This window comes from Polyodon spathula, chromosome 3 (genome assembly GCF_017654505.1).
Source record: "Polyodon spathula isolate WHYD16114869_AA chromosome 3, ASM1765450v1, whole genome shotgun sequence".
Taxonomy (NCBI): domain Eukaryota; kingdom Metazoa; phylum Chordata; class Actinopteri; order Acipenseriformes; family Polyodontidae; genus Polyodon; species Polyodon spathula.
The window spans coordinates 70,135,665-70,163,643 of record NC_054536.1 but is presented as its reverse complement, the minus strand read 5'-3'; the positions used below and the strand labels follow the sequence as shown (position 1 = coordinate 70,163,643).

Below are 27,979 nucleotides of genomic sequence, written 5' to 3'. Positions count from 1 at the left end.
CATCAAAAGCGTTAAAAACCAGCTCGATCCCCAACCACAAAAGAATCCAAGCCGCCGATATTTCTCAAGTACAACTACCCATGCCACATTGCACCTAACTATTTACTGTCCAATTCACAACTTACCAAAATTAGCGTCCAGACGATTGGACGTCTCTCCTGCGTCGACTCTATTTATTCCGCACTGTCGTGAGTCAAGTGCCATCCCTAATTTCTAAATTTAGCGCCGTCTAAAAACAAAAGTGGAGAGGCTTTTAAGACTCCTCGCACACCCTTGACATTCCCTATCGACAACGAATAAGCTCCACGGACGTATCGACTCCCAAACATTTCCACCCACAGCATGCAACAGGCATACACTCCCGTGACATCGAACGACCCATGTGTGTGCACTCAGCTCCATCGCACACCATGACCCTATAACATCCACCTGTAGCAGGCAACAGTCGAATAGTGCGACACAGTACCCGTATCAATTTTTAAACCACTATTCTAAAAAACAGCAGAACCGGTTCCTTAAAACTAGTTATCTTATACCCACAGAGTCTTCCACGGCGACCGAAGTTTAAATTGCTTGAATCTCCGAAGGTCTCCAATCCCATATAATTTAAAAAACAAACCCGCACGTACAACGTTCTGAGGGTCTTGTAAGCTTACCCACCTAAAACGTCCAGATCCTATACTTTTTTTCAGAACCCGCTCTCACCCGCTAACCAGAACAGCCCCTCCCACCACCTACTTTTCGAACCCCATACGCTTACCCCGTACAACAGGGTCCTTGGTCCAACCCAGCAAGCCGATCGCCAAATGCTAGTCTTGGCCCAGTAGCCAGCTTAATCTTTGGAGCCTTTGTCCCGGCGCCTGGTCAGATTGAGCCGCCGGGCCTCAAATACCTGCGCACAACCGCAATTTGTTTTTTATAACCAAACTAAATAAAATAATCCCCTACGACCATGGTTTATGAATATTACTTTCAACAGACGTCACCCCCCCAACCACATGTGTGCTGTGCATGTGTGTCAGTTTGATACCTTTAGCTCTTCTTTTTACACCTTCAACTTCCTGGTCGCTCCACTAGAGGTTATATTTACATGACTCCTCTTATTCTCTGGCCTTTATCACATCGGCAGCACTAAAAGCTTACACAGCGCCGGAGTGATATAGTGACCCACGCTCTTACAGACGGCGCACGGTCCATTGACCCGACCCTGCAAGCAAATGTCGCTGTTAGAGGTATATCAATCGTGTCTCTACTTAGTGCTTGTTGTAACGGGCCCCAGGGCTTCATGAAAATGCGGATACAAGTGGGTTGTACCGGAACGCGCCTAAGGATGCACAACTAAGTGTCTGTCGATACGCGACCACACCTTGACTCTTAACCACACAGAGCCTCGCCAATACCTCATAAACACGACACAAAAACCACAAACCAACGAGAACCTTTTTCTTTTCCGGTTCGTTAACTTAGCAAATGCTTGAACCTGGTCCAGCAGACGCCGAATTGCACTAACTTCTCCAATCGCCTCAGCGTTAACAAAAGGACTTCCCTCACAATCATATGATGCGCGGCGACAAACGTACGCACCACCCTGCAGTGCCCACACCTCTTCCCCCCCTGCCCGGCCCCTCTTGTTACTCAACACCTGCAGCTGCATGACCCTCCCCCACGACCCCTCACAAATGGACCACGCCGATTCCCCCCATTACAAAAAAACATACTGTCACGGCCATACAATGGCCCCTCTCCACAACATTAACCTGAGGACAATCTCGGTCCCGACCGTGTTCTCTTTTGCCTCTCACCATCAGGTACGTAAGGGAGGTATTACTAACCTCTACAATTATGTGATTGTATCTTTGTAAAAGAGCTCTCGCTTTGAGTCTTTTGCTGATTCCATGCAAAGATTGCTGGAAGTCAGCTTGCCACTTCCTGGAATCAGTAACTCAGCTTCTGAAGACTGAACAAACGCTGTGTAACTGTGCTTCGTTTTAAAAAAAAAAAAAAAAATACTTTCCTTATTGCAACAGCTTACATCGCTTGCCGATTGTAGGCAGCTTTCTAACCTACAGCCTCTTCTGTTTGGGTTTTTTTCCTCTGCTCTTGCAGCTAAAAAAAAAAAAAAAAAACAAAACTAACAGAGAAAGAAGGAGTCGCTTCCTCTGCTGGGACCTGGCACTGCCGTACTCGCTGTCGAGTCGACGCCACTGGGCGTACCTTCCCCTCCCACTTGTGTCCGGCCAAAAAAAAAAAAAATAGTTTACACTACCTTCAGCTCTGCTGTTTGTGTGTGTTGTTTTTTTTTGTCTCGATGCTCAGCTCCCTCGGTGCATCGGTGCACTCGATGCATTCGGTGCCTTAAGCCTCGACGGTGCCCTCGGTACTCCAGAGCCTCGGTGCTTAATCAGTCCCTGCATCAGCACTGTAAGTGCCCTCGGTTTTTAGCTGTCTCAGAGCCTGCATTTATAGCTGCATTGGTGCGTCAACACCCTTGGTGCCCCAGAGCCTCTGCGCCTTGATGCTTTGCCACCTTCGGTGCACAGGCACTTAATGCATTGATACCCTCATTGTATTCAGTGCTTCAGAGCCTCAGTGCATCGGTGCTTCAGCACTTCGGTGCTCCAGAGCCTCGGCACCTCGGTGCTTCGGCACATTGATGTACCATGCATTGACACCCCTACTGCAGATGCTCTGGGCAGCACCATGTCTAAGTTCCACCCTTGCACGTCCCATGGAGGGATTCTTCCCCCATAGGCAAGCACCTCTTGTGTGTTAAGTGCTTGGGAATGCAGCACGCCTCCTCTGCCTTAAGCGACGAGACGTTCTGCTCGATTTGTGCAGTGTCCCAGCCTCGGACCCTGCACAGAAGACTGGTGGAGTTCACAGGAGCGACTTTATCAGCCAGCTCAGCTGAGCCCTCTGCAGCATTGGGAGCCCCACCCTCCCCCTTCTTCAGCGTGCCCTGGGCAGCCATGTCACAGGTTATTCCCTGCACACAAGCTCCTGCCCACCGAGCCCGTAGCCACTCGCAGTCTCCCTCGAGGAGCAGTAAGCGAACCAGGCACAGCAGGGAGACGAAGGACGGTTCAGACCTGAAGAGCTAGATGTCCCAGGTCCTTGAATAGCTGGTCAGGTAGCAGGTTTTGCCACTTTGCCTGCCTCAGCTCTGCCCCCAGCACCTGCCTCGGTACCATCCCCGCCCGTACCGGCGGTCGTCGACATCTCGGACCAAGACAAGACGATGAGCGAAGGGGACCGGGACGTGATTTCCAACGCAGCCTCCTGCGATGGGGACTCCCTGGAGCAGCAGGAGACAGGGCCCAGCCTCAGAGACTGACGTGACCCCTACGTCAAGCTCGGTTTGAGCGCTGATGGAGCGAGCCTCCAACTTCCTCCAGGTGCCATGCAAGGGACCGCCAGAACAGCGCCGTTCTGTATTCAGACCAGCGCAAGCTTCGACCCCCCAGCCTTTTCTGGTATTCCTGGATTTCCTGAAGGAAGTTCAATCTTTCTTGCACTGACTGGACTTGGCGCTGTGCGTTTCCAAGCATGCAGCACCACTGGCCTCCTTGGAGGGTGCAGGTGCGCTGGGACTAGCGCAGTTTCCGCCAGTGGACTCCACATCAGCAATCTGGGAAGCAGTTTCTGAGGAAACACCCCAAACAGCCTCTTAGACAAGCTCCACCACAGTCTCAGCAGCTCCGACAGGGCCCCTGAAGGTTTGTGGCCTCAGACCCATCACTTCTTCCAACACCAACTGCAATACTGGTGCAATTGCACATCAGACTCCTGGGTGCTCACCACCATACAAACCGGTTACGAGCTGCAGTTCCGCTCGGAACCTCCTCCCTTTCGTGGGATCATGTTTACATCCGTGAGTGACAGTCTCCAGGTCTTGGCTGTCATGCAAGAAGTAGATACACTACTTTGAAAACAAGCCATCAGTCTTGTAGTACGCACCTCTCAGCAAGAGGGGTTCTACTCAAGATACTTTCTGGTGCCAAAGAACAACAGGGGCCTTTGCCCTATCCTAGACCTGGGACACCTCAATGGGTTCTTGAAGGAGAGGAGGTTCCAGATGGTCAGACATTGCCACATCCTCCAGCCAGTCTGGCCAGGTGACTGGTTTATCACTGTAGACTTAAAGGACGCGTACTTTCACATTCCTATTCGTCCCATGCACAGGAACCGCTTTGCCTTTCAAGGAAGCATTTTCAAATTTTTCGTGCTGCCATTCGGCCTCTCCTTAGCCCCCTGCACATTTTCAAATTGTGTGGATGCCATCCTACCTCCCTTGTGACTGCAGGGGATCAGAGTGTTGAACTATCTGGATGACTGGTTGATTTGCTCCCAGTCGCAGGAGAGTGCAGTGAGCCACATGGTGATCGTGACAGAGCATCTGGTGAGACTGGGTCTCACCCTGAACGATGCCAAAAGCCAGTTAACACCGGTGCAAAGTACAGTTTACTTGGGTCTCCGGCTGGATTCCCTTATAATGCAAACCTACCTGTCGGATGACAGAGTAGCCGCCATTCACAACTGTCTTGCCTTGTTTCAGCAGGGATCCACAGTACAGTTGGTGTTGTGTCAGAAATTGTTGAGTCTGATGGCCGCAGCTTCATCAGCCACCCCACTAGGGATGCTCCACATGCACCTGGCCCAAATGTGGCTCAATGTCTTCCGGCTACATCCCAAACACGACAGACACCGTTGGCTGACCGTGTCTCGCATATGCTGGGAAGCCCTACACTGGTGGAGGAAAGCCCCTCACCTGTGAAAAGGCGTAAGGATGGGAGTGATCCACAACTGTCAGATGGTGATGACAGACGCATCCAACTCGGGTTGGGGTGCGGTCTGGGCAGGAAGAGCAGTCCATGGATTCTGGTCAGGCCGCAGGACATCCCTGCATATAAATGTGCTGGAGCTGCGAGCTGTCCACCGCATAGCGCTTCAGCTGTTGCCCTGGGCAAAGAGGAACTTGGTGTCCCGCCGGGCTGTTCATCTGCTGGGAGTGATGAATTTGGTGCCGGTCCTCACCCGTCAGAGTGGCGATACCACCTTCAGGTAGTATAGTGCATTTGGAAATGGTTCAGGAGGGCCCAAGTCAATTTCTTTGCCACGGCAAATACTCACTGCCCCCTATGGCTCTCCCTCTACCGTTGCAGTGGTCCACTAGGCGTTGACGCGCTAGCGCACAAGTGGCCCAGAATGCTTGTATACGCAATCCCACTGATAACGCTGCTCCCGGCCTCCCTAGAGAAAGCTATATCTGCATGCCATGTCCCCAGTGACTCAGTATCCCCAGGCGCTCATATTCTGGTGACTCGTTTTCTAAAGAAAGGACACCCTCCCCGAGTGGAGTCTGGATGTGGTATTGGAGGCTCTCACTAAGGCCCTGTTTGAGCCTATACATTCCATAGAGCTGAAATACCTCTCTATGAAGACAGCCTTTTTGTTAGCCATCACCTCAGCTTAGCGGGTCAGTGAGCTATAGGCTCTGTCAGTGCACAGTGCCTTTATGCGTATTTGGGATGATGGAAACGGTATTGTTGCGCACGAACCCCGCTTTCCTCCCTAAGGTGATTATGGCTTTCCACTTGAACCAATCGGTGGAACTAGAGGCTTTCCACCCCCCTCCTTTTGCTTCTGAGGTGGATCAGAGATTGAATTTCCTCTGCATTGAGAAGCTATGTGCACAGGGCGAAAGGGCTGCGTCAGTCTGATCAGCCCTTGTCTGTCATGGTGAAAGGACCCTTGGTCAAGCCCTCTGGAAACAGCAACTGTCCCACTGGATTGTGGACACAGTTTTGTCTGCATATACTGCTGCTGGCCTACCTCCACCTGGGAGAGTGGCCGTGCACTCTACCAGAGGAATGGCTACGTCATAAGCCCTCTTTAGAGGTGTCTCATTGACATCTGTACTGTGGCTAGCTGGGCTAGTCTGCATACATTCACCAGGTTCTATCAACTCAATGTGGTAGATCCATCCATGCCTTCATCAGGCACAAGGGCCCTTGAGGTTGCACACTCACACCACGGAAATTAGTTCAGTGGTAGCGGGATGTCCCTCATCTGCTGCCCGCTCATGCTCCCTTGCGATGGCTTTGATATACTTTCCCCAAAATATTGTTGGTGGTTGTCTTCGAATTTGAAGGGAACAATTACGGATGCAACCCCGTTTCGCTGAAAGAGAAGACGACCAACAAACCTTGCAAGGTCGCATCACTCGCATTCACAGGTTCGATGCAAAAGAGAACAGTCTCCATGGAGTGACTACTTAATCCCTCGGTAGGCGAGACCGAGGGTGCCACTCCCTGGAGGGGTCTATCGGTAGCTTTGACATGAAATGCTCAGTAAATAATTGGCCTGTGACAGATATCCAGTATAACAAAAGTATTGTTGTTGGTCATCTCTTTGATCGTTTCTGTTTGCTGTTCCGTAGAAACCCCACCAAATGTTATGTAAAACAAACATTTTTGTTTATAGTTTAATATGTTAAGGTTACCGATTTACAGGATTAAAACTTGAACCTGATGTTTTGAAAACCATTATAAATACATATTTAGATTATTTTTCCCTTTTTCCTACTTCTATAGACAGACAAATTTTATGTATACATAGGTACTCTATATTGTATTTAAAAAACATAGTTGAATTTTCATCCCCGTGACTTCACACACCATTCCCCCTTCCGCCAATGATTTTGAACATGTTTAATGTGACTGCTCTGTGATTTTTAGTACAAGTTTCTGTTAGAAAATCCTCGCCTTACTTATCAGTTATTAAAATAGGAATCGCACATCAAACAAATGTCACTCTCCTCCATCTGAAAGATCGAGGTTGGCTTGTTAGAAATATCGAGTTGGTCATTCATTAAAAGAAGCTGAGTGTCTCAGTCTCACATCTACTGTGAATACTGCCTGACAGACTTCTCTGTGAAACATGGCGGGCTTCATGACTGTATCACTCACATAGGTACAAAGAAACACCAGCAATAAGCAACATCTGACACAACCCATTACTGTGTGTTTGTATACTGTATGTTCGCTTTAATTAATTAATTATTGGATACTACAGCATTTGTGTTTTGATAGTTATAAAAATGTAAATAAAAAAAAAAAAAAAAACATTATGCTAAATCTTTTGAGGTGTTGTTATTTTGATTAGTTTTTATAAAGTTTTGAGGTTGAATATTTCAGTGCAGGTTTGATAGCACTTACGAGATCCTAAAACACGCTTCATTACAAATATTTAAATCCAGAATAAATAGAATTCCAATAAAAAAAATAAAAAATCAGTGTTGTAGTATTTTTATTGAGGTTTTTTAAATTCTAAATGCTGTGTGTTTACAATTACCAAAATTACAGGTTGAACAGCAAAAATGAGGTAATTGGCTTGCCTGAGCCTAAGAACCTTTTTATTTCTAGGGGCTAGCAGCCTCTGGCCTTAAAAAAAAAAAACAGACTGGCTTTGCTCGGCACATGGTACTATTTTCTCCTTTCAGAAGTTGGCATCTCTGTAAAGGACAGGGACATGTAATAAACCGTTGCAAAGATATTGTATAACAACCCGGTGAATGCATAGGAAGACGTATAGGGGATGGTTACTCTTACAGAGTAAATGAAAACTACGATAGTTTTGGCTATTTTCTGCTATATATGTTGTTTTATTAAATCTTGTTGCTCATGCATCAGTAACAGTGTATGAGTGCAGTGATTTAAACCTGTGTGGAACCCTCACACAGCTCAAAATACTGCATACCCTTGAAGTGCAAATCTAAGGATCACAGTCTAATCTATGGGAAAGTGGCAAGAAACCACAACAGTAAAATAAACACGCACTACATGGTCTCCTAGCTACTGCACAGTAGTGTTAAAAACTAAATATTTGTTTGATCATACATATCCCAATTCCCTGAACTAATCACAGAAAATCTCAGCAAGACAATGAGAAGCGGCTTAGTAAAACACGGCTTGAAGTCTTCTTTCACCTTTTAATTTAAATTTGGTACCAATGTTTGATTATCAACTTTATCAGAAAAAAGCAAAGAGGATTACAAGTAAAAAGAAACGGAAATTAGGAGCAATCGAAATTCTGATAGAATTACTGGAAACAATGGGTAATATGGAAAAAAAAAACAGGAAATGTGAGTAATGCAAAATGTATTTTCTGGAGAAATAAGGATATGGAGAGAGAGAATAAAAAAAAAAAAAAAAACATGGGAAGGTTCTGTTGAACCTTGTAGTGTTTTCCCACTGCTAATATGTATTGTCTTTTCATTTTCTTAAGACTGAAACCAAACAAATATTGACAGAAACTCTATACATTATTACCGACAGATTTGGACATTGTAATACATTTATTATTTAGAGAAAATAAATCCCCCCAGTCAATAAAAATGACTCTGAGAGGAATGTTATTATCCACGGCAGAAGGCCATGAATGTCATCTGCAGGTTTTCTGACTGAAGCTGGGAAAGAAAATGTGGTACCATTCAATGATAAACCATTTCCTTTTAGGACATAACAAGGGCTTGTAGTGAAAACAACCTGAAAAAAACTACCTGAGACTACAACTTTAACTATGAGCCCTCTTTTCAAGATATGGGAAGGACTGGAGAAACACCACGCTGCAATTTGAAAGACATTTTGTAGCCGTGTGAAGAAGGCATTGGAATGTTTTTTTAAATGTTGTGTGTTTAATGGAGGAAACTCACTGGTGATTTCCACAAATGTACTAATCCAAAAGAGAAATTAAACATTCAGCGAGAGAGACATTAAACATACTACAGGTACACCTTGCTAGAAAGAGGGAAGTAAATCTCTTTAACCCATAGTAAAAGGAGAAAGAGGTCACAAGGGAATTCCCTTCTTAAGAGAGTCATTAACAGATTTCTGCTGGATCACACTGTTTTTGAGGGTTACAGCTGTTCACGAATAACAGGCCACCTGCATAAACATGTTAATGAAGTTTAAATTTAGCATGCTTTTAAATTATTTCCTGTTTAGATAAAGGGGGGCTGCCTTTTGAACCTAAATGTTGATAAGTACGTAACCAAGTAAAAAACTAGAATACCCCACTTTTTCACAGTCACTTAGCATGTTTCTGTATATTAATGCAGGTATAAACATCTCAGCCACGTCTCCTTTGTGACTGTCTGCTGCTTGGCACAGAAAGAGTAATTTCACATTGTTGGTGTCATTTTCTGAAATAGATTCCACTCCTACACCGCATTCTGACAAAAGGAAAGATGAGAAGAAAATCCTTTCTTGATTCAAGCTGGTGAGGAAGCTAAAATGTAAGAATGAATTACTGTGTTATAAACGGATTAAACATGATTCTCTAAAGCCACTTCTTTATTATTTCATATGGTTTCATTGTATCTCTTCTCTTTTTTTTTACATTCCTGTGCTTCTTAAGCTCACTGCTTTACATGCTATTGGCAGCTGCAGCACTGTAATATAGGATTACAAAATCGGGGTCACTGTTGTCCACATTACGTTTTGAAAAACTGGCCCTTGAGTGTTTGAACTTTAAATTGAATTCACCCCAGGGTCCAAAGCTGAGTTCAAACCTGCTGTCTAGACCATGCTTCCAACAACAGAGCATCATTTAAAGAATTTAAAGCTGTCTAATTCCACTGTTGAAAAAGCAAATCTCTGGTAATTTGATTATAATTCTTATAACTATTTTAACACTGCAGAGCTTTATACAGGTCTAGGAATAGAACTGAAGAACTCTTAATACTATAGGAAAGTTAACTCCATTCAAAATAGTAGACCAGTAAACTAATCTAATAAACTAATATTGTAATATCTGTTCCTATTGTAATTTTTCAGTAAAATACATTGAAAGTATTTCATTAGGTATCGCAGGGTACTATTTATATAAAGGTACTTTAAAAAAACGTTCAAAGGGCTTTAGCTAGCATATGCTCTATAAGTTTCAATGTATACAATTAGAATCAGGTGCTGCAACATGGTAAAAATAAAATATAGAACAAAGCAGGGATTGACTGCACTTTATTCAATATAGCCATTCCAACAGGAAGCTTAATGAATTATTCCAGTATATAGAGAAGGACTGGGTTTGGCCTCAATTTCCAGCTCAGTGGTGTAGCACTGGGCAGGAATCCCTGCTGACAGATTTTAAAACACGAGAGGCTGGTTTTCAGAAATGCACTGAAGAGCTACAAAAATGCAAGCAAGCCATTTTCTCAGTATAATGGAAATCTTTTAGAAAAAGATCTGCAAAAGCCATAAATGTGTTGACTCAGTGAAACTCCTCTCTTAGCTTTGGAAAAAATAACTATTATTTTAAATTGCCTGACACATGAACCCTTGCTAAAATAAATCAGAAAGACACTGGGAGAGATTGGGAAAAAATGATAGTTTTAACAGGCAAGGTTAAATTACAAGATGTATGCCAGTTGTGATAAGTTTTCTGACATACATTATATATATATTTGTCACAGATGGCTGGGTGAGTGATGTCACCAGACCAGGAAATACACAGACTGAGTACTGCAGGGTGAGATGCAAATGTGTTCATTCTTTATTAAATAAATTAAACAAACCTAACAAATGGAGATGGGAGCAGCGGGAAGTTTCCTTCTTGCAGTGGATGTTGGAGCAGCAGGTCACCTCCCTTCAACACTGATGAATATTGTGGCTCTCCCTCTAATGCTGGAGACTGGTGTGGCTCTTCCTCTGATGCTGGAAACTGGTGCGGCTCTCCCCTTGATGTTGGAGACTGGTGTGGCTCTTCCTCTGATGCTGGAAACTGGTGTGACCCTCCCTCTGACGTTAGAGACTAGTGTGGCTCTCCCTTTGATGCTGGAGACTAATGCGGCTCTCCCTCTGATAGTTAGAGACTGGTGTGGATCTCTCTCAAGAGATGGAAACAGCAAGGCTTTTTACAGTGGCGCTGCAGACAGTGGGGCTTCTCCCAGTTGTGCGCTGGAAACAACGGGACTTTTCCCAGTCTTACTGGAGACAGTGCTGGAGACAGCAGGGCTTATCCCAGTGGCGCTGGAGAGAGCACTGAGATGGGTGTCCCAGCTGATCTCCACGCTTTCATCCCAGTTCATTTTTCTCTTCTATTTTCTTAACTTTTTTTCAAAACTTTACCTGCAGTTCCTCTCCTGGCCTGTGTATGTTGAAGCGCTGTTGCTGTATCCCATGAACAACACCACATGTCACAGGTGGCTGGGTGGGTGACGTCACCAGAACAGGAAATACCCAGGCTTGGTGCTGCAGGGTGAGATGCAAATGTGCTCATTCTTTATTAAATAAATTAAACAAACCGAACACAAACAAAATAGCATGGTGGTCAAAATAAACGAACACAATAATCCAACCAATATCATGCTGGTCTAAATCCAGCAAGAGTAGCAGTTGTCTCTCTCTCTTTCTTTTCCTCTCCTCTCTCCCAGCGCTCAGCTGCTTATCTTTTTATACATGTGGCTGTCCTCAAATTGTCAAAAAATCAACCAATTTGAAGACGGCCACATTCTGAATAGTATCCTCTACTGCCTATACAGTGCATTGGAACTGAGTTCTATTCAGCCATCTGACTGGGTGCAACTGACAAGTCACGCCCAGAATATATCATGTGCACCTACCCACTGCCAGTCATATTAGTGCTCACTGTAAACATCACCATGAAACCACAAGCAGAAAGGATATAAAAGTAAATACAAATAAAATATAAAAATTGAGTTTTCCCAGCCTGATAGATAACAAAGAAATATGTTAAAATAACATATTATTGATTCACTTACAGCCAGTTTGACAAACCCTGATTAGCAATAATCTTTTTTTCCGGTCAGGTAGTCCAACAACATTTGTTCTCTTCAGGGTCTGTGAAATCAGACATAAGACATCAACAACAAATCCTGGTTAATGAGCCTTTGTAAACCAGAACCAGTTATATTGAACATGTATGTATGTGTCTTAAAACAGAAAATTATCTGACTAGATAGAAAAAAAAAAAGTTTTCTCTATTTATCAAACAGATTTAAACCGTACCTTTTATAAGGGTGACAATAAAAGGGAAACAATGCCTGCAACAACTCTTTGAAGCTGTCCCACATCAATACCAACAGAATGCAATTCTCTTTATAATTCATTTATAAAAGAAGGAAATCCAAGACCCAGACTTTAAAGTGTGCAATTCATTCTGATAACCTACACCTGCAGACAAGGCACTCAAGCTATTCCATCAATTACAAATATTTCATGTGCAGTAAAACACTCTTTGAAATCATAGTGATCAGAGCCAATTGGTTTCACATAGACTCATAAAACCAACAACTCAAGCTCATAACAATGAAGAATAAAGGGCTTAATCATTGAGGGTAGGTAAGTGCTCGTAGTTTGCAAGCGTGAATTATGCACATGACAAACGTTGAGAAACCCCAAACCCGGCTTATGGATTCATTCAGTAGGAACTTTGGCCTCCAGTGTTGCCAGTCCATTGCCTTCCATCATCTGTAATCTTCAAAATTAAAATGTTTACTTGGAAATAACCACATAACTTCTCAGGATTGTAAAACCTGTGTTTGGCACAGGTCCCTCCAAGGTATTGGAACACAGCCTAAAAATCATTAATGCACGCTTTCCAAAACTGAAAAAGCTAATGGTAACAGACAGCGCAAAGAATTTTACTGCAGTCTGGGGATCATACGCTGAATGAAATCTCTGGTGTGTGTGTGCCATGCATAATTTTAATGCACTTATACATCAGAACTTTAGTTCATAGGTTTTATGCTGTAAGGACACAACTTTCTTTGGATTACCTCAACTTAGACAAATAGGCATGCATCTGCAACTACTTGCATCACTAGGAGGATTGGCACAACAAATTTATAGTACTAACATTTTTAAGTAAAAAAAAAGAATCTAGTCTATTTAACTCCTATGTTTTCTATGTTAATATTACCAATTGAAAAAAAAGCCCTGAATTATGTTACTTATTTGTTTTGCTCTAGTTTTGTATAATTAACTTCTGTTTTTTTTTAAGACTAGAGTAAATGTAAGCTGCAGTATATTCTTTATTTTTAAAAAGGGTGAAGAGAAATGAGTCTGAGTAGCAAACTTGACATGTCCCAAACTTGCTTGAGAGCATTTGTTGTGTTTCTTCCTTTTATTTCAGAATCCAGTCTTTTTAATGTAAAGCTTTGACAGGATTTTTCAAAATGAAGAAACCAAATGTTTAAAGCTGGCTAAGAAATGTATATTTTAACAATAACTGTATTATAATTTCCCTAAAACCCTCCAGCCAGAGAGCCTATCGTTGTGTGTTCTGTAGTTGCCTACTTCTCTACAGAGTACAGTTCTATTATTATTTCTCTCCCTCTCCTCTTTAGGCCACAAGACTGTGTTTGAAGATGCGTTGCAAGAGGAGACCTGTAGTTGCTTTCAGTTTCCTCTTTGCTCTGTCTGTGATGATGATAAATAGCTTTCCGTCCTTCCCTCCTGCCTACTACAGTCTGCAGGAGTTGGAGTCACATGAAGACTTCATCAGCCACCAGAGAAACAAGAGGAAATGAGCTATCTTTACTTCTGTCCATGGAGACTGGACACTTGGTATGAGGGAAGAGCCGATAAAGTACTTTATTGATGAGAAACTTGAGCACAAGCCAAAGAACGGGGCTCGCCCCAGTAAACTTCCTATGAGCAGCAACACACATGCCTCAAAAGGAAAAAAGAAAACTCAGGTGTATACCTCAAAGGCAAGTGAAGGAAGGCACCACCATGTCTCTGCAATGGATGCAGGGGGTGTACCCAGTAGTCGCCAGTTACAAAGGAAGGAAGGTGACAGGAAGAACATAGTGTCCATTCGGACGCCTCCAATTAGTGGGGACTTGCAAAGTTCAAAGAAGCTTAAACTCATATTCACTGCAAAGAGCCAAACTAGCGATGGGGAGTTGTTACAGCACAAATGCAAACCAGATGCTCAAGGCTTCACTGGTGCTGCAAAGAAGTTTGTAGTCTCTCTGGCGACTGGAGGAAAGCTGTCTGCTAATCATATTAGAAAACATGAAAGGGAACCCAGGCCTTCCATGTCTTTGCGTAGGAAGAGGCTCTGTTTGCTAGGTCAGTGGAAGGATGGATCCAGAGCTGTGTCCATGGCTGCTAGACAGACAAAGTTTGCTTTGTGTGGGAAGCTTGCAGAAGACCCATTCCCAGAAGATCTGAAAGAGAGCATCAGGTTTGGAGAACAGCCACCCCCGTGGTTCAGTCCAGAAGATGTAAGAAAGATGAAGCTGCTTGCTGACGGTGTGGTTATCAATAAAGCAAGGGTGCCATCACATGGACAAGTAATGAAGGTGGGCCTTAGATGGAGCACTTCTCCAGAGCCTGAAGACCAAGAACGCCGCTGCCAGGATGGACTCTGTGCTCTGATCAAGCTTCCAGAGGACTGGTTTGAAGTCTTTGCCTTCCACTTGAACAGAGTTCTGGGGCTGAACAGGAGCCTGCCATCCGTGACAAGGAAATTCCACAGCGAACTTCTTCCATACAAGTTTACGAGAGGTCCAGCCAGGCCCATAGTCTGGTGGGATCCGAACATTCAGCATTTATCCGATGATAATAGTGACCAGAACTCCTTCCCGCTCACTTGGCTGCAGTATCAAGCTGTGCTCAAGCAGAGATGTGGTGTGAAAAAGTCTTCCCTGGAGTCATCAGTACCTTGTGTGCGTGTCCAACACTCGGAGTGGGGCAAGCTTGCCTTCTTTGATTTCCTGCTGCAGGTATGTTCCTTTGGGATACAATGTAGTGTCTATAAAATAATGATGAATCCGTTTTTTACTTGATCCGCAGAACTAATTGCATTGTGTACATGACTTAACTATGTTTCTGGTTTCAGTGGCCTTATACTTTAGGTTTTACATTTAAACAGGTTTCTATAAACCTACTTTTGGCTCATATTTTATTCCTTAAACTTCCTTTCTCAGGAAACACAACTAATTCTCTCTTGAACCTATTTGTACAATAGTATTTGCTTCAGTGAATTTCCTAGTAATCTTATTCATAGTGTTCAGTGATCATAACTAAGGCTATGATTTTGGCACACTAATTTTTAGTACAGTTCACTGGAATGTGCAGCAAAAAAACAAGAGATTCACAAAAAGGTCACCAAATATGCCAGAACTTTTAAATAGTATAAATAATATAATAATATAAAGACTAATGCTTTTGACTGCTGACAAGTTTAAATGTTACTTTAGAGTACAAAACGTATAGTTAGAGTTTTGCATGACTCTGAAACAGCATGTTGTAAAGAAAGCCTCGTAAACCTGTAAACTTCTGTTCTCCAATGCATTTGTTCTTGTCTTTACAAAACAGTTTTTTGTATAGCTGTCTTTCCTACTGCAGATCCAATGTCTTGTAGCTTCCATTTATGTAAAGCACGTTCAATATGTTTGTCACAGCTTGCTTTTCTTTTGTAAGCCACAGGAACATTACATGCTGTACAAAACAGCATGCTACCACTTTCTTTGAAATGTCCCCTTTGGATATTCTGACATCATTTATTCACCCCATAAACTTCCACTCCACTCATTTACATGCTTGCTCGCTCAGGTATAAATCTCTTTCATTGACCTACATAGCTGCATGTAAAAGCTATGCGCTACACAACCAAACAATTTACAGATACAGGCAGGTTTGTATTTTCAGTGCATGACATACTGCATTTTTTAAAGGAAATAAAGGAAGTGCCAAATCAAATGTGGTTTTACATCCATTTCCAAGATTTCACTGACTTTATTCAAATTCACGTTTACCATGACCACTGCAACAAAATCATAGTCTTATATACGTCATACCCTTTGTGTGAAATAGTCTTGAATTTTTCAATTAGTTATTATATGCTACACCCTTACATTACTATCATTCAACAGAAAATAAAATGTATATCTTCCTGGGCCTATAAGATACACACTCTCTCTCTCTCTCTCTCTCTCTCTCTCTCTCTCTCTCTCTCTCTCTCTCTCTCTCTCTCTCTCTATATATATATATATATTTATAGTGCTAGCGAGATTATTTTGTATCTGTTGTTTAACAGTGAACTACAATAATGCCTTGGCAGTATGAGTTTAAAGGTGGAAAAGGAATATAAGCGTTATACTGGGGTAGTGAGTGTTGTACTAAAAGCATATGCCTTTCACAGATAAATAAAAGACACTGCACATTATGATACTTAAACGTGTTTCATGATTACATTTATTGACTGCAGCAAACAGCCTGTATATGAAATAAAACAAAAATAAAAGTAAAAATTCAAAATCGGTATAGTATTATACATTCATGTAAACAGAATGCAACAGAAAAAATGAATAAAAAGTACAGTACGTTGAATTCCCTGCTCGGCTGTATTGTAGTAGTACATTATATATACAAATCTAGATTTCTAACCTACTATAATTCTTTTGTTTTTGTGCTGTTGCTTTGATATGCTGTTCTGAGTATAAATGAGTAAATGAGACACTCTCAGTTGAAACAGTAAGCCTCTGAGGTGTCGATGGTGTTTACTGTTATTTTTATGAAGGCTATTGAGGCTTGTTAGCCTCAGGAAGGAGACTCAGAAATGTAATGGCTGCAGTTTAAGCACTGGAGCGCATTTTGATTAAAGCAAAATAAAAGATTTAAACAAACAAAAACAACAATACAAACAAAAATAAACTACACCCAAGCAAACTGCTATCTCAGTGTGATTGCTGATAGCAAAGTCTGCCACTCTTAGCTTTTATTTCTCCTAAACTACCTCCAAGCAAAGGGTTTTTCTCTCTCTTTATATACATGTGGCCATTCCACAATTAGCACTCAATTACCTAACTGGGGAATGGCCACATATGTAATTGATGGCAGGGATACATTTAACCCCATCACTCCCAAACTTACATTTATGCCACAATTTACACTGGCAGGTTTCCACCCTGCCACAGTAACCAAAGCAATTGACACATTAGTTGAAAAGTGCCGGTGACACGTTAGATATATAAACTCTTAATGTGTTGGAAACCAGGAATAGCATGGCACAGCAAATCAAATACAAGAGCCAGTCAGTGTGCACCTGCAGATATACTTAAGAGCAAGATAAATAGTGACTAGTAACTACATTACAGTAGAACGTAATACACAAAAAGTATGTGTGTAACCGTTTTAAACTGTAAAAAATGATGTGCGTTACAGCTTAGAAAGCGGTTAGCCCAAGAGCGCTGTACCAAGGTAAACTCTTAGACTGATAAATCAATGAAACTGAACAAAAGTGACTTGCAGTTATACCTTCTAATTAGCCTCTCTCGGAGTGACTAGCACATTTTTAATAGTCTATTCACGCTGCAACTCGGAATAGGCTTCCCTCCAGCTCAAGTCAATTGGGACCGTCTCCCCACCACATGCATACTGCCACTGCCCATTGTACGAGCCTGGCACTGCCACGGCAAATCCATGCCACGGTAATATGGGACCCCGTCAACTCACCCCATCACACAAACATATATTTGCTAGGGATTGTTTCTTTATTCATGTTCTGAAACAAGGCACACACTAACAGCGGCACAGTGCAGCAGCGGCACAGTGCTGCAGTTATCACAATAGCGTGTGTTGGTTATTTCCAGCAGTGATGAAAATATATGGTTGCTTTTTATTATTATAAACAGAAAATATTGTTTGTACTTAAGCAAGCTGGATTTTACTTTCTTAGAAGTGGTTATATCTGTCTTATCCAACACTTGTTTGAAACTTGACACTCCATTTTTTTCGTCTGACAGATTATATAAGGCTCTCTGGTACCTGCCTCAGGAGCTTGTATGCTCAATGAAAAAAAAAAAAAAAAAAAAAAACGAGCACATTTGTTAGGTAGCTAAACCAGGAGAATGTTTCAGGAAAGTGTGATGTATTCCTATGAATACTATCTTTATGCCAGACTGACAGTTATGTGTATAATTCCACAGGTGTGAGAAAAATAATAGGATGCTGTCCAAGCTGGAATATACAGAAAGGTTATGAAGTTACTCTATGCTGCTGGTGTGGGGGGAAAAAAAACATTCACTGCAACTCAATACCCTGCTGCTTGGAACAAAATAGGCAACGAGGCCCTAAGATCACCACCAATGGCCATAAAGGGCATTGTTACCAACACCTACAAGTGCTATTATATTAACTGCTTCATATAGCCACCAGTTATATCAAAGAGATGTAATTTAAAATAGCAGAATGCTAGATTTTCACAGTGATGTATGAAACACACATTGACTGGCGGTGACCCTCATTTCAGTAAGCAACATTTTTTTTCAACAGCAGTAGCAGGATGTATAGAGTTCTGAACGCCCTATATAATGGATCGCTCTGTGAATAAAACATGAGGCATGCTAGAATGCTTTTACAGAAGTCAATAGCTGTAATAATGCATTAGAATCCTGCCAGAGGGTCTACAACCCAGATACTTTATCACCTCTTATATGCATGCTGTTTTAAAAAGAAAATTCATGTGGACATGTGTGCCCACCCAGTTAGATTATTTAAAGAGGAAAGGGTTAAAGGAGCAGTCTAGCAACCAAACCGTTACTGCAATGGCTAGACTGGTGCTAGATTTTTCAAGCAGTTATTAAACTAAAGCACTTTCCGACAGATAAACTGAATTTCATCTAGTAGTGTGAGTGTGAATTCTTCAGGCAGCCAGGCCTCTGTAACCACTATTCACGTCATATATATATTTTGTGTAGCAGGGTTTACTTTAGGAGAACCTGCCTGCTGAGAGTATGTCTTTGAACTCCTGATTATTACAAAGGGCATAAGGGCCAGATTAAAGATGTTTACACCAAAATGCAATTGGCACCATTGTTTGAGAAAGAAAAATAAAAAGTGTTAATGTTACATAACAAGTAACAAGATAGCATCTATTTTAATAATAAGCAACACACTACACACAACTGATACACTTACAGAGAACCATTTATCCTGTTGTGATTAAATTTATTAATTACATTTTTTTAGGACATTGAAAGTATCAAAGGGGGACCAAATGGAGGTGCCCATACTGTATTTGCAATATGTATTGTATGCCAAGTAGATACTGTGGCTATAAGCCATTGTACAGTATTTATATCTGTAGGTTTGCATTGATTGCTGTGGCGAGGGTGTGTTTATTATTATGATATTATTAGCTGCATGTTAACATTTTGATACTGGCTAACTTTTCTTACAATAGTTCTGCTTTCTAAAAATTCTTACAATTACAACATAAAGTCATCATCGGTAAAAGTGTATTTTATCTCCGGTTATCTAGTCCTGTAAGTGGCTTAAATAACAGGCATAGAACTGAAGTATCAAAACCCAATGATCAGTAAGTAAGGTGCTAGTCAGAACCAGAACCTGAAAAGTTCAAGAAAGTTTCTTATTTTCAAGAAAGTGGGACTTATTAAATACAAATACCAAGTGATACACTTCTGGTTCTCTGTACTGTAGGTCAATGATCGTCTGGACTGCTACTGCTGTGGATTCAAGCCTGATCCCTCTGAGTCCTGCGTAGAGGAAATGCTCCACGAAAAGTGTAGAAACCCAAAAGGACAAGTACTGGTGCATGTTTTGGTATGTTAATACTTAGGGTAATGCCCAAACTGCTTGGACATACCTGCAATCCATGTCTCAGACTGCCTACACATGAACACGTTTTATATGTAGTGGAAAGGGAATGGTTCTGCCATTCTCATAGCTGGTTGCTCTACTCTTTTTTAGACTAGGGTAAGTGGGGAATTAAAACATTTTACTTTACTTACTGTAACTGTGTCTGAAGCTTGTAAATCAAGACAAACATGGCTAGTCACAAAGTGTGGTACAGTGCAGCACAAACATTGAGAAATGATCAGAAAGCTTCCCGAAGGCCAGGTATTAGCGTTGTGTAAATGGCATGTATATCAGCCCAGTTGTAGGGGATTGTATTTAAAGGTTCATGTGTGTTAAAAGGTCTTTCTCAGTATGTGAATGTTTTGTATTTATGATTTCTAGCTGTATGCGTGTGCAGGACATGCACATGAACAAATGCCTGGTAAGTACACATTCTTATTAACAGATATCCAGTACATTTGGCAGGGTTGTGCGAAATTGGAGCTTTATGTTTCTGAGTATAAGCATGATTTTATAAAAATGTGGAGTTTTAGTGATCGCAGTACCTGTCTATATCTGTCAGAGTACTAAACCATAAACAAAATTGCAGTATCAATATCAGCCAGTACGATTATAGGTGTTTTTTTTTTTCAAAGTGATAAGTACAAGATAATCAATAAAATATGACCCATAATGAGAACTGATTTACACCCCTACCATAACCAACAATGCCAAGATTACATTTCTCTTGCCTGTTTCGTGGCAAACCATATCAAGGCATGGTACAGCAGCACAAGAGCAAATTCATATACAAAGATATTACAATAAAAAGAAGCAAGAGATCAAAATGATATACATAAGAGAACCAGACTAACGGCTGCTTTCAGTGACACTGATAAGCACTAATGCAGGACTGCATTATCTATTAATTCCAGATTGTCCAAGACTAGTATTACTCAGGATCTTAAAAGATTAAGGACAATCGGCTAAGAAAATGCAAAATAAAACAAAAATGTGTGTTAAAGTGAGACGTAGCAAAAAAACTCTCCATCACTGAGAGTGTGTGCATGAGGGGAGAGGAACACAAGAAATGCATTCATTAGTACATAGTGTAGTATAGTGTTGTATAGTACCTGACTGGATTTTTGTAGTTTCTATTGTAACATAGATTTATGAGGTACTTGTAATGTATATACGCTATAACACTATTTACTGCTGTCGCAAGGGGCCTCATTGCAAAAAATTGTGACTGAAACTTTGTGGTAAGAATTAATATCTTTTAGGATGTTGTGGTTTATATGTCATAAAATATAAACTGTATATAAACTGTATGTGTGTGTGTGTGTGTGTGTATATATATATATATATATATATATATATATATATATATATATATATATATATATATATATATATATAGTGTGTGTGTGAAATTTGAAAAACAAAAAATGGCTGTGTACCAAAAATAGCAAAATCATAAAATGAAATGTGAATAATTGATTTAAAAATCTATTATATCCGGACATCTCAGACTACAAGTCCTTCTTAAGCTGGATGGAAAAATGCAGCCAGGAAGCAAAAAGAAAGCAAATTCATTTTCAAATTAGGCACTTTGGAACCTCTTGGAATTAATATTCTACTCTGGAACTTTTCTTTTCAAAGACAATATAACTTGTTTGTGCACTGCTTTTTTTCCATCCAGCTGAAGAAGGACTTGTAGAATTTATTTTGTTATCAATTATTTACATTTTTGTGTACCTACATTACCTTTTTCTTGTATATATACCACGTGCGGCCTGTATGCGTCATGGCATAGCGTCTACCAGCCTCTGGAATTCTGCAGGAGGGATGCGGCACCATTCTTCCACGAGAAAGTCAATCAACTCATGCCTGGTTGATGCAGGTGGAAAACGCAGTCTCAGGCGTTGTTCCAGAATATCCCATAAATGCTTGATTGGGTTCAGATCTGGTGTCTGAGAAGGCCATGACATGTGGATAAGTGTCATGCTCATCAAACCATTGGGCGACCACACGTGCTCTGTGGATGGAGGCATTGTCATCCCCGGGCAGGAAAGAAATGCTGCAACATGGGGTGAAGATGATCACTCAGTACCATTAAGTAACGATTAGCACTGACCTTGCCTTCTAAGGGAATGAGTGCACCCAAACCATGCCAGGAAATTGCGCCCCACAACATTACGGAACCACCAGAACCCTTCACTGTTGGAACCAAGCACTCAGGGCTGTAGAGTTATTTAGGTTGGCTAGCCATGCTAGCATTTTTATACATGACCCTAAGCATGCTGGGATATTATTTGCTTAATTAACACATGAGTCACACCTGTGTGGAAGCCCTTGCTTTCAATATACTTGGTGTCCCTCATTTACCCAGGTGTTTCCATTTTTTTGTCCACTACCTGTATATATGTGTGTGTGTGTGTGTGTATATATATATATATATATATATATATATATATATATATATATACACACATATATATGTGTGTGTGTGTATGTGTGTGTGTGTGAAAATTATACCTCAGAAATAATACAAGTAAAACCTGAATAAACCAGTCAGAAGGGACTGAACCTGCCTGTTCAATGTGTCTCTGTCATTTGCTGATATTAATGTGTATACCTCAGAAAACTAATTATTAGTTATGAGTATCAGAAACCACAGGTTATCAATGGGGCTTATATGAAATGCAATAGAAATGTGGTATATTTAAGTTAGATGTGAGTTCTATTTGTAGGCATTTCCTTTTTGTTTTTGAGCTACCCAAAAACACAAATTAGAATAAATAGAAGTTTCTGGAAAGCTGTCGTTAAAAGATCACCTGCACTGCATTGTGTTACAACAGGAAGTGACATCGGCAAGTACTCATGCATGCATGCATACTCTTGTATAGTTTTTTTTTTCTTTCTAAAAGCCATTCCTACCAAAGAACTTCAGAACAGGAAATAATTACAAAATTGATTTAATCTAAATGGCAGATCTACAGGAGGGACAGAATGGCTGGCATGTAATGTGAATCAACAATTCTATTTTCATAGATATACTTCAGTAACTCAAATATGGTGTACAATTTGTTAACAGAAGTTTGTATAGTTAATATATTTAAAACAAATTGTATAATGTACAATGTACATTGCACATACTTTAAATATATTGCTGTTTTTGGAAACCAGGTTAGGAAGAAGGACCCCACACGACTAGTGTTCATTGACAATGCTGGCAGGCCTCACCATCCTGAAGACAACCTCAACTTCAGGCTGTTGGAAGGTATTGTTGAGTAAGTACTGGGAAAGTTGGATCCTCATCACCTGCTTAATAAAACAATACAGTAAAAGACTTTCTTCACACACTCAAGTATATATATATATGGACTGGAGAGGAGGGCTATAGTATAAAATGATTGCCCCGGGACGGACTATTGTTACTAACGGAGCTATAATGCCAGAAGCCGCTGATACAGCATACGTAAATAAATATTGACATATATTGTGTTTAAATATATCTGATACAGCATAAGTAAATAAATAAATAACATAAATGAATAACAGAAAATGTTTTTGAAGTTCATCCCATATAGTTAGCAATGTTTTTTCTCCATCTCCATCTGTTTTGCCAACAGCTGCATAATCCAGTTTATATCCCGCCCATCATATTTGTTTTCGTTGAGTTGAATTTGTTTGAATTTCAGAAAACCGTGACAGTGACAGTAACGTTTTAATCACCATTTCAGTGTTTGGAGCATCTTTCTTTTGTAGTGTGTTTTGTAATTCAGTGTTCAGTGTAAGTCAGTGTTCAGCCATTTTCTCTTGTGAAGCGTGCAGGGAGAAAGGCGTTCCTTTGAAAAGGGACTGGACTGAGAGTGATGTGAACCAATCAGATAACAGACAGAGACTATTGACCGGTGGGGTAAGTATGTTAGGGCTCTGAGGAAGACCTACGGGTCAAAACACGTGCCATTATTATGTTTACTGTTGTTTTAAATATGTTTAAATAAAGACTATTGCTTTTATTGAGAATTCCTTGGGGCTTTGGACTTAATTGAAATATATAGTAGCATTTCCAGGTTCTTCACGAATAGATGAAGTCTCAATTCGTTTATTTTTTTTAAATAATAAGTGAAATAAAATCATAAAGTAGGGGAAGGGAACTGGGAGTCAAAAATGAAAACAAATGATTGTAGTTCTTCTGTTTTACTCTTTTCCGCTCTATCTCTATCTTTCCACACACACTTATTTGCTCCAGTCCTTCTAGGCACCCCCTTATATGCCCTTGCTTCCCCCTCCCCTTACAAAGACCCCAGCCCCCCACATCTTTTGCACTCCCACTCCATTGAGGCCAGTCCTGTGGGGGAGTTGGTGCTAGCAGAGTCCTGGTGGGCCACCTCAGCAGTGCCCTCCCCCCCTTGCCGGCGATGCCTGTGTAGCACCCGAGTCTAGTGTTGTAAAGGTGGTTCCCCTTCATCAACCCCCGGCTGATAGGGGGCAAGCTGGTCCCAGTGGAGGACCACCTTCCGCCTTCAAATCCGCAGCCGGACCTGGTACACCACCTCTGAAAGCAGGCGAAGAACCTCACAGGGTCTCTCCCACTGGCTAGTTAGCTTAGGGCTCAGTCCTTTTTGGCTGGAAGTCCCACCCCTTACTCCACACGTCGTAGACCTGCTTCTACCTCAGTCCAGCGCATGCTAGCCGCTCCCATGCAAATTGGTGAGCCTGGTCCAGCCGGTCTTGCAGGGGCTATTTGGATGGCTTGATCATGCCATTAGCGACCATCTCCCAAATGATACCCTCCACAGTCTTCTTCTTGGCCAGCGGGAGTAGATGAGCACGCTCGCAGCTAGGCGGCGCATCTCCCATGGTGATGGACCAACCCAATCCGTGTGCAGTCCTTGGACTTCGGAGCAAAACAGGCCTCATACTCTCCCAGGAGCCTTCCCAGTATGTGGTGCTGCTTACAGTTCAACCCCTCCATGCTGCGCAGATCGAGGTCCTTCATAACTTTTGCCCGCTCTGTGTAGGGTTGACTGACACTCAGGCGGTTGGCCATGCATGGTACTTACGAGTTGTTGGACTGGCTGGCCAGCAGTCCAGCTATGTGTTGATCAGCCTGCGGCGAGCCGGTGAGCCAGGGCAACTATTGAGCAGACAGGCGAACTGGCAAACCACTGGGCTGATGAGCAGGCGGGTGTTGGTGCTTGATGCCCCCCAGGCTAACTTCGGGCTCCTGAAGGCCTCGCATGAGCATGAGTTGGCTGGAAACTGTCCTAAGGCAGACCTCAGCCAGGGCTCACGAGGCTTCGCTGGCTTCTCCATAGCATGGCAACATTCCCGGCTGAATGGGCGTGATGGTGGCACCAGTGGCGACTAGGGCTCTGCACGGGACCCCACTGACCATGCAGGGCACATGCATGTGGCTGCCCGGTCCAACCAGCCCCACTGTCACAGTGTCTTGGTTTGTTGCGGAAGTAAGCTGGATATCATGGGCCGACCCCCACTCCCCTAGGCCGACACGTGGTCTTTTGCTGCTGGCGGAGCTTGAGGTACCTGGGACCTGGACAACTGGGGGCAGGAGGCTTCCAAGTGAACCTATACCCCGCAGTTCCAGCACATGTGGTAGTCAAACGGGGTGCCTAGCTTCAGGCCTGTTGGCCGGCCCTGGCAAACACCCACGCTGTCTACATCACTACTACGCACCTGCCTGAGTTACCGTGGCCCGCTTATGAACGGGGGAGTGTCTGTTCTAGGCGGTGCGCCTCCTGTACAGCCTTCCCTAACATCTTCAGAATCCTTGTGGAAGAGGAAAAAAAGTTACAAGAACTAGATTTACAATTACAATTATTTATTTCAGCAATTTTTTTTTGCAAAACTCCAAAACTACTAATTCAAAAATATTCATATCCTTTGACACTATGATAATATTATCTACAAGGTGCTAGACATTTCAATATCATAATGCAAAACCTAATTCTAGAAAAGTCTACAAAATGCAGGATTATAGGTGAACATTCTTAGAGAGTGTAAAAGGGTTAGGCATAGGATGATTGCTGTCATTACCAATAGGTCAATATGTGAAAAAGTAAAGATCTATCTGAAGACCTTAGGCAGAAAATTATTTATTGTCATAAAGCTGGAGAAGGATACAAGAAGATTTCCAAGCCCCAATTTTCAACTATTGTTTCTATTGTCAAGAAGGACAAGACTCATGGTACTGTCACAACGTGCCCTCGGTCTGGAAAAAAGAAAGTTCTTTCACCAAGAAGAATTGTGAGTAAGGTTGATAACAATCTGAGATTCACTGCCAAATATATTAAAAGTGAACTGGCTGCAAGTGGTCTGGCGTTTCCTTTTCAAGTATTGCATGGTGAAAGTCATGGAAAAAGCTACTCTTAGGAAAACGTCACAAGAACAATCGCTTAAAATGGCATTTGAATGATGGATATTAGTTCTGGTCAAAGGTTTTGTGGAGTGATGAAATAAAAATTGAGCTATTTGGTCATGCTGACAGTAATTACATTTGGAGAAAGTCTGGTGAGGCGTAGAAAGAAAAGAACACCATATCTACTGTCAAGCATGGAGGTGGTAATACCCTTATATGGGCTGTTTTTCCTCTAATGGCACTGGAAATATAACTCCAATACATGGTAAAATGGATTCCATAGAATACCAAAATATATTAGCCAATTGTCTGAAACCCTCTGCTACAAAACTTGGTTTAAAGTGCAACTGGATGTTCCAACATAACAACAATCCAAAGCACACATCAAAATCTACTTCATAATGGTTAAAGAAGAATGAAATCAAGGTTCTGGAATGGCCGAGTCAAAGTCCCCATCTAAACCCATTTGAGAATCTTTGGTATGAGTTGAAGAAGACTGTGCACAAGAAAAGTTTTCAGAACTTGAATGAACTGGAACAATTTTGCATTGAAGAAAAAATTGCTAAAGAATCATGCTAGAAGCTCATTGAGTTACCAGTTTGTTTACATAATCCTGCATGCTCAATACAATTAAAAATGGACTGAGTAGAATTTGTTTTTGATTGTTTTGAGAGAAAATATACCATGATAGTGTTGAAAAATAATATACTCACAGATACAGGTTCAGTTCAATTCATTTTCACATATAGGCTGTGGCACTGGGGGATGTATAAACAAATAAAAGTGTTAGCCAACACTCTGCTCAAACTAGACTTTGGTTTTTAATCTGGTTGCCTTTTTGTTGACCCCCTAGGGTTCCTGAGACTGCTGTGTCTGTTTTGAAGTCAGGGTGCCTACAGAGCATGCTTCTACGGTCCCTATACACCGACAGGGAATTCTGGGAGAACCAGAGCAGACTTCTGGGATTGAAGCAACTTACGCACAACATAGGGAGACGAGGGATGATTCTGCTGCAATACATTCAGGATAAAAAGTTAAAAGGGTAAAAGCAGGTGATCAAGGATACAGGTCTTACTGTATCAAACCAAACGTGTTTTAGTTTGGTTCGACAGGTTCATTTTACACAAAATGATCTGTCCAAATAACTGCAGTTTTGCACAATATCTAATTTTCATTTTGTAGACTTGATAAATGCATAATTGAAAGTTGTTGACCATTTTTAATTACAATTTTTTTTAATGGAATAAAAGTCAGTGGAGTGCACCCAAATGGCTTATTGTGGTCTTGCTTCCAGGCCACGGTAGACACAAGGATCAAATGAGAAAGTGCAGGCACTTTCATCTTACTGATATATAGGACGTATCGGGTTAGTCATAATAGCAGTTGTTAGTGGTTCTCTTACTAGTTAGTATTATTTCTATCACTATTTAAACCACAAAAGTCTTCTCTTTGAAGATGTATGTTTAATACAGATTCAAATAAACAAAAAGGTAATTTAAGAAAATAAACATCAAAGCCTTGACTGTGTCAGTTATCCTAATTTTGACAGTTTGTTTAACTGGTTGTATGTGACTTGGTAGATGATTGTAGTGTGAGCCTTGATGCTGGTCTGGGGTAAAGATTTAAAGAGATGCAGTCTAAACATTGTATAACCTTAGTACTCATTCCAGGTCAAGTGCATTAAAATGGCTGTTTCTATCCCTAAAATACAGAAAAAGCAAATATATTGTGCTGTACTGTCACAAAGACGATGACGTCAGACCAGAAGCAGGAAATAAACAACAAGAGAGATGGAGTTCGGTGGAGCTGAGCGAATGGCTTCACTCAGCATTTAATGAGTAAACAGAACAGACAGAAAATAAACGGTTGTAACATACAAAAACACAGGACAGGGCACTCGTTGCCAAAATAAAAAGACAAACAAAATGGACTATACAGACAAAAAACGGTGAGCAGATATTTTACTTATTACTTATCACAA

At 41.6% G+C, this 27,979-nt stretch overlaps 1 protein-coding gene across 1 annotated transcript in view; it reads left to right on the top strand.

Annotated features, from left to right (window-relative positions):
- LOC121313361 (Golgi-associated kinase 1A-like) overlaps positions 1–26,958 on the top strand; it is a 33,886-nt gene extending 6,928 nt beyond the window's left edge. Inside the window, exons 2-7 of the mRNA XM_041245784.1 lie at positions 9,212–9,295; positions 13,367–14,752; positions 19,473–19,595; positions 22,800–22,903; positions 23,441–23,532; positions 26,852–26,958. Coding sequence (XP_041101718.1) covers positions 13,589–14,752; positions 19,473–19,595; positions 22,800–22,903; positions 23,441–23,483 — 1,434 coding nt within the window. The 5' untranslated portion in view covers positions 9,212–9,295; positions 13,367–13,588 and the 3' untranslated portion in view covers positions 23,484–23,532; positions 26,852–26,958. The remainder of the gene's footprint in view (positions 1–9,211; positions 9,296–13,366; positions 14,753–19,472; positions 19,596–22,799; positions 22,904–23,440; positions 23,533–26,851) is intronic.
- The last annotated feature ends 1,021 nt before the right edge of the window (positions 26,959–27,979 follow it).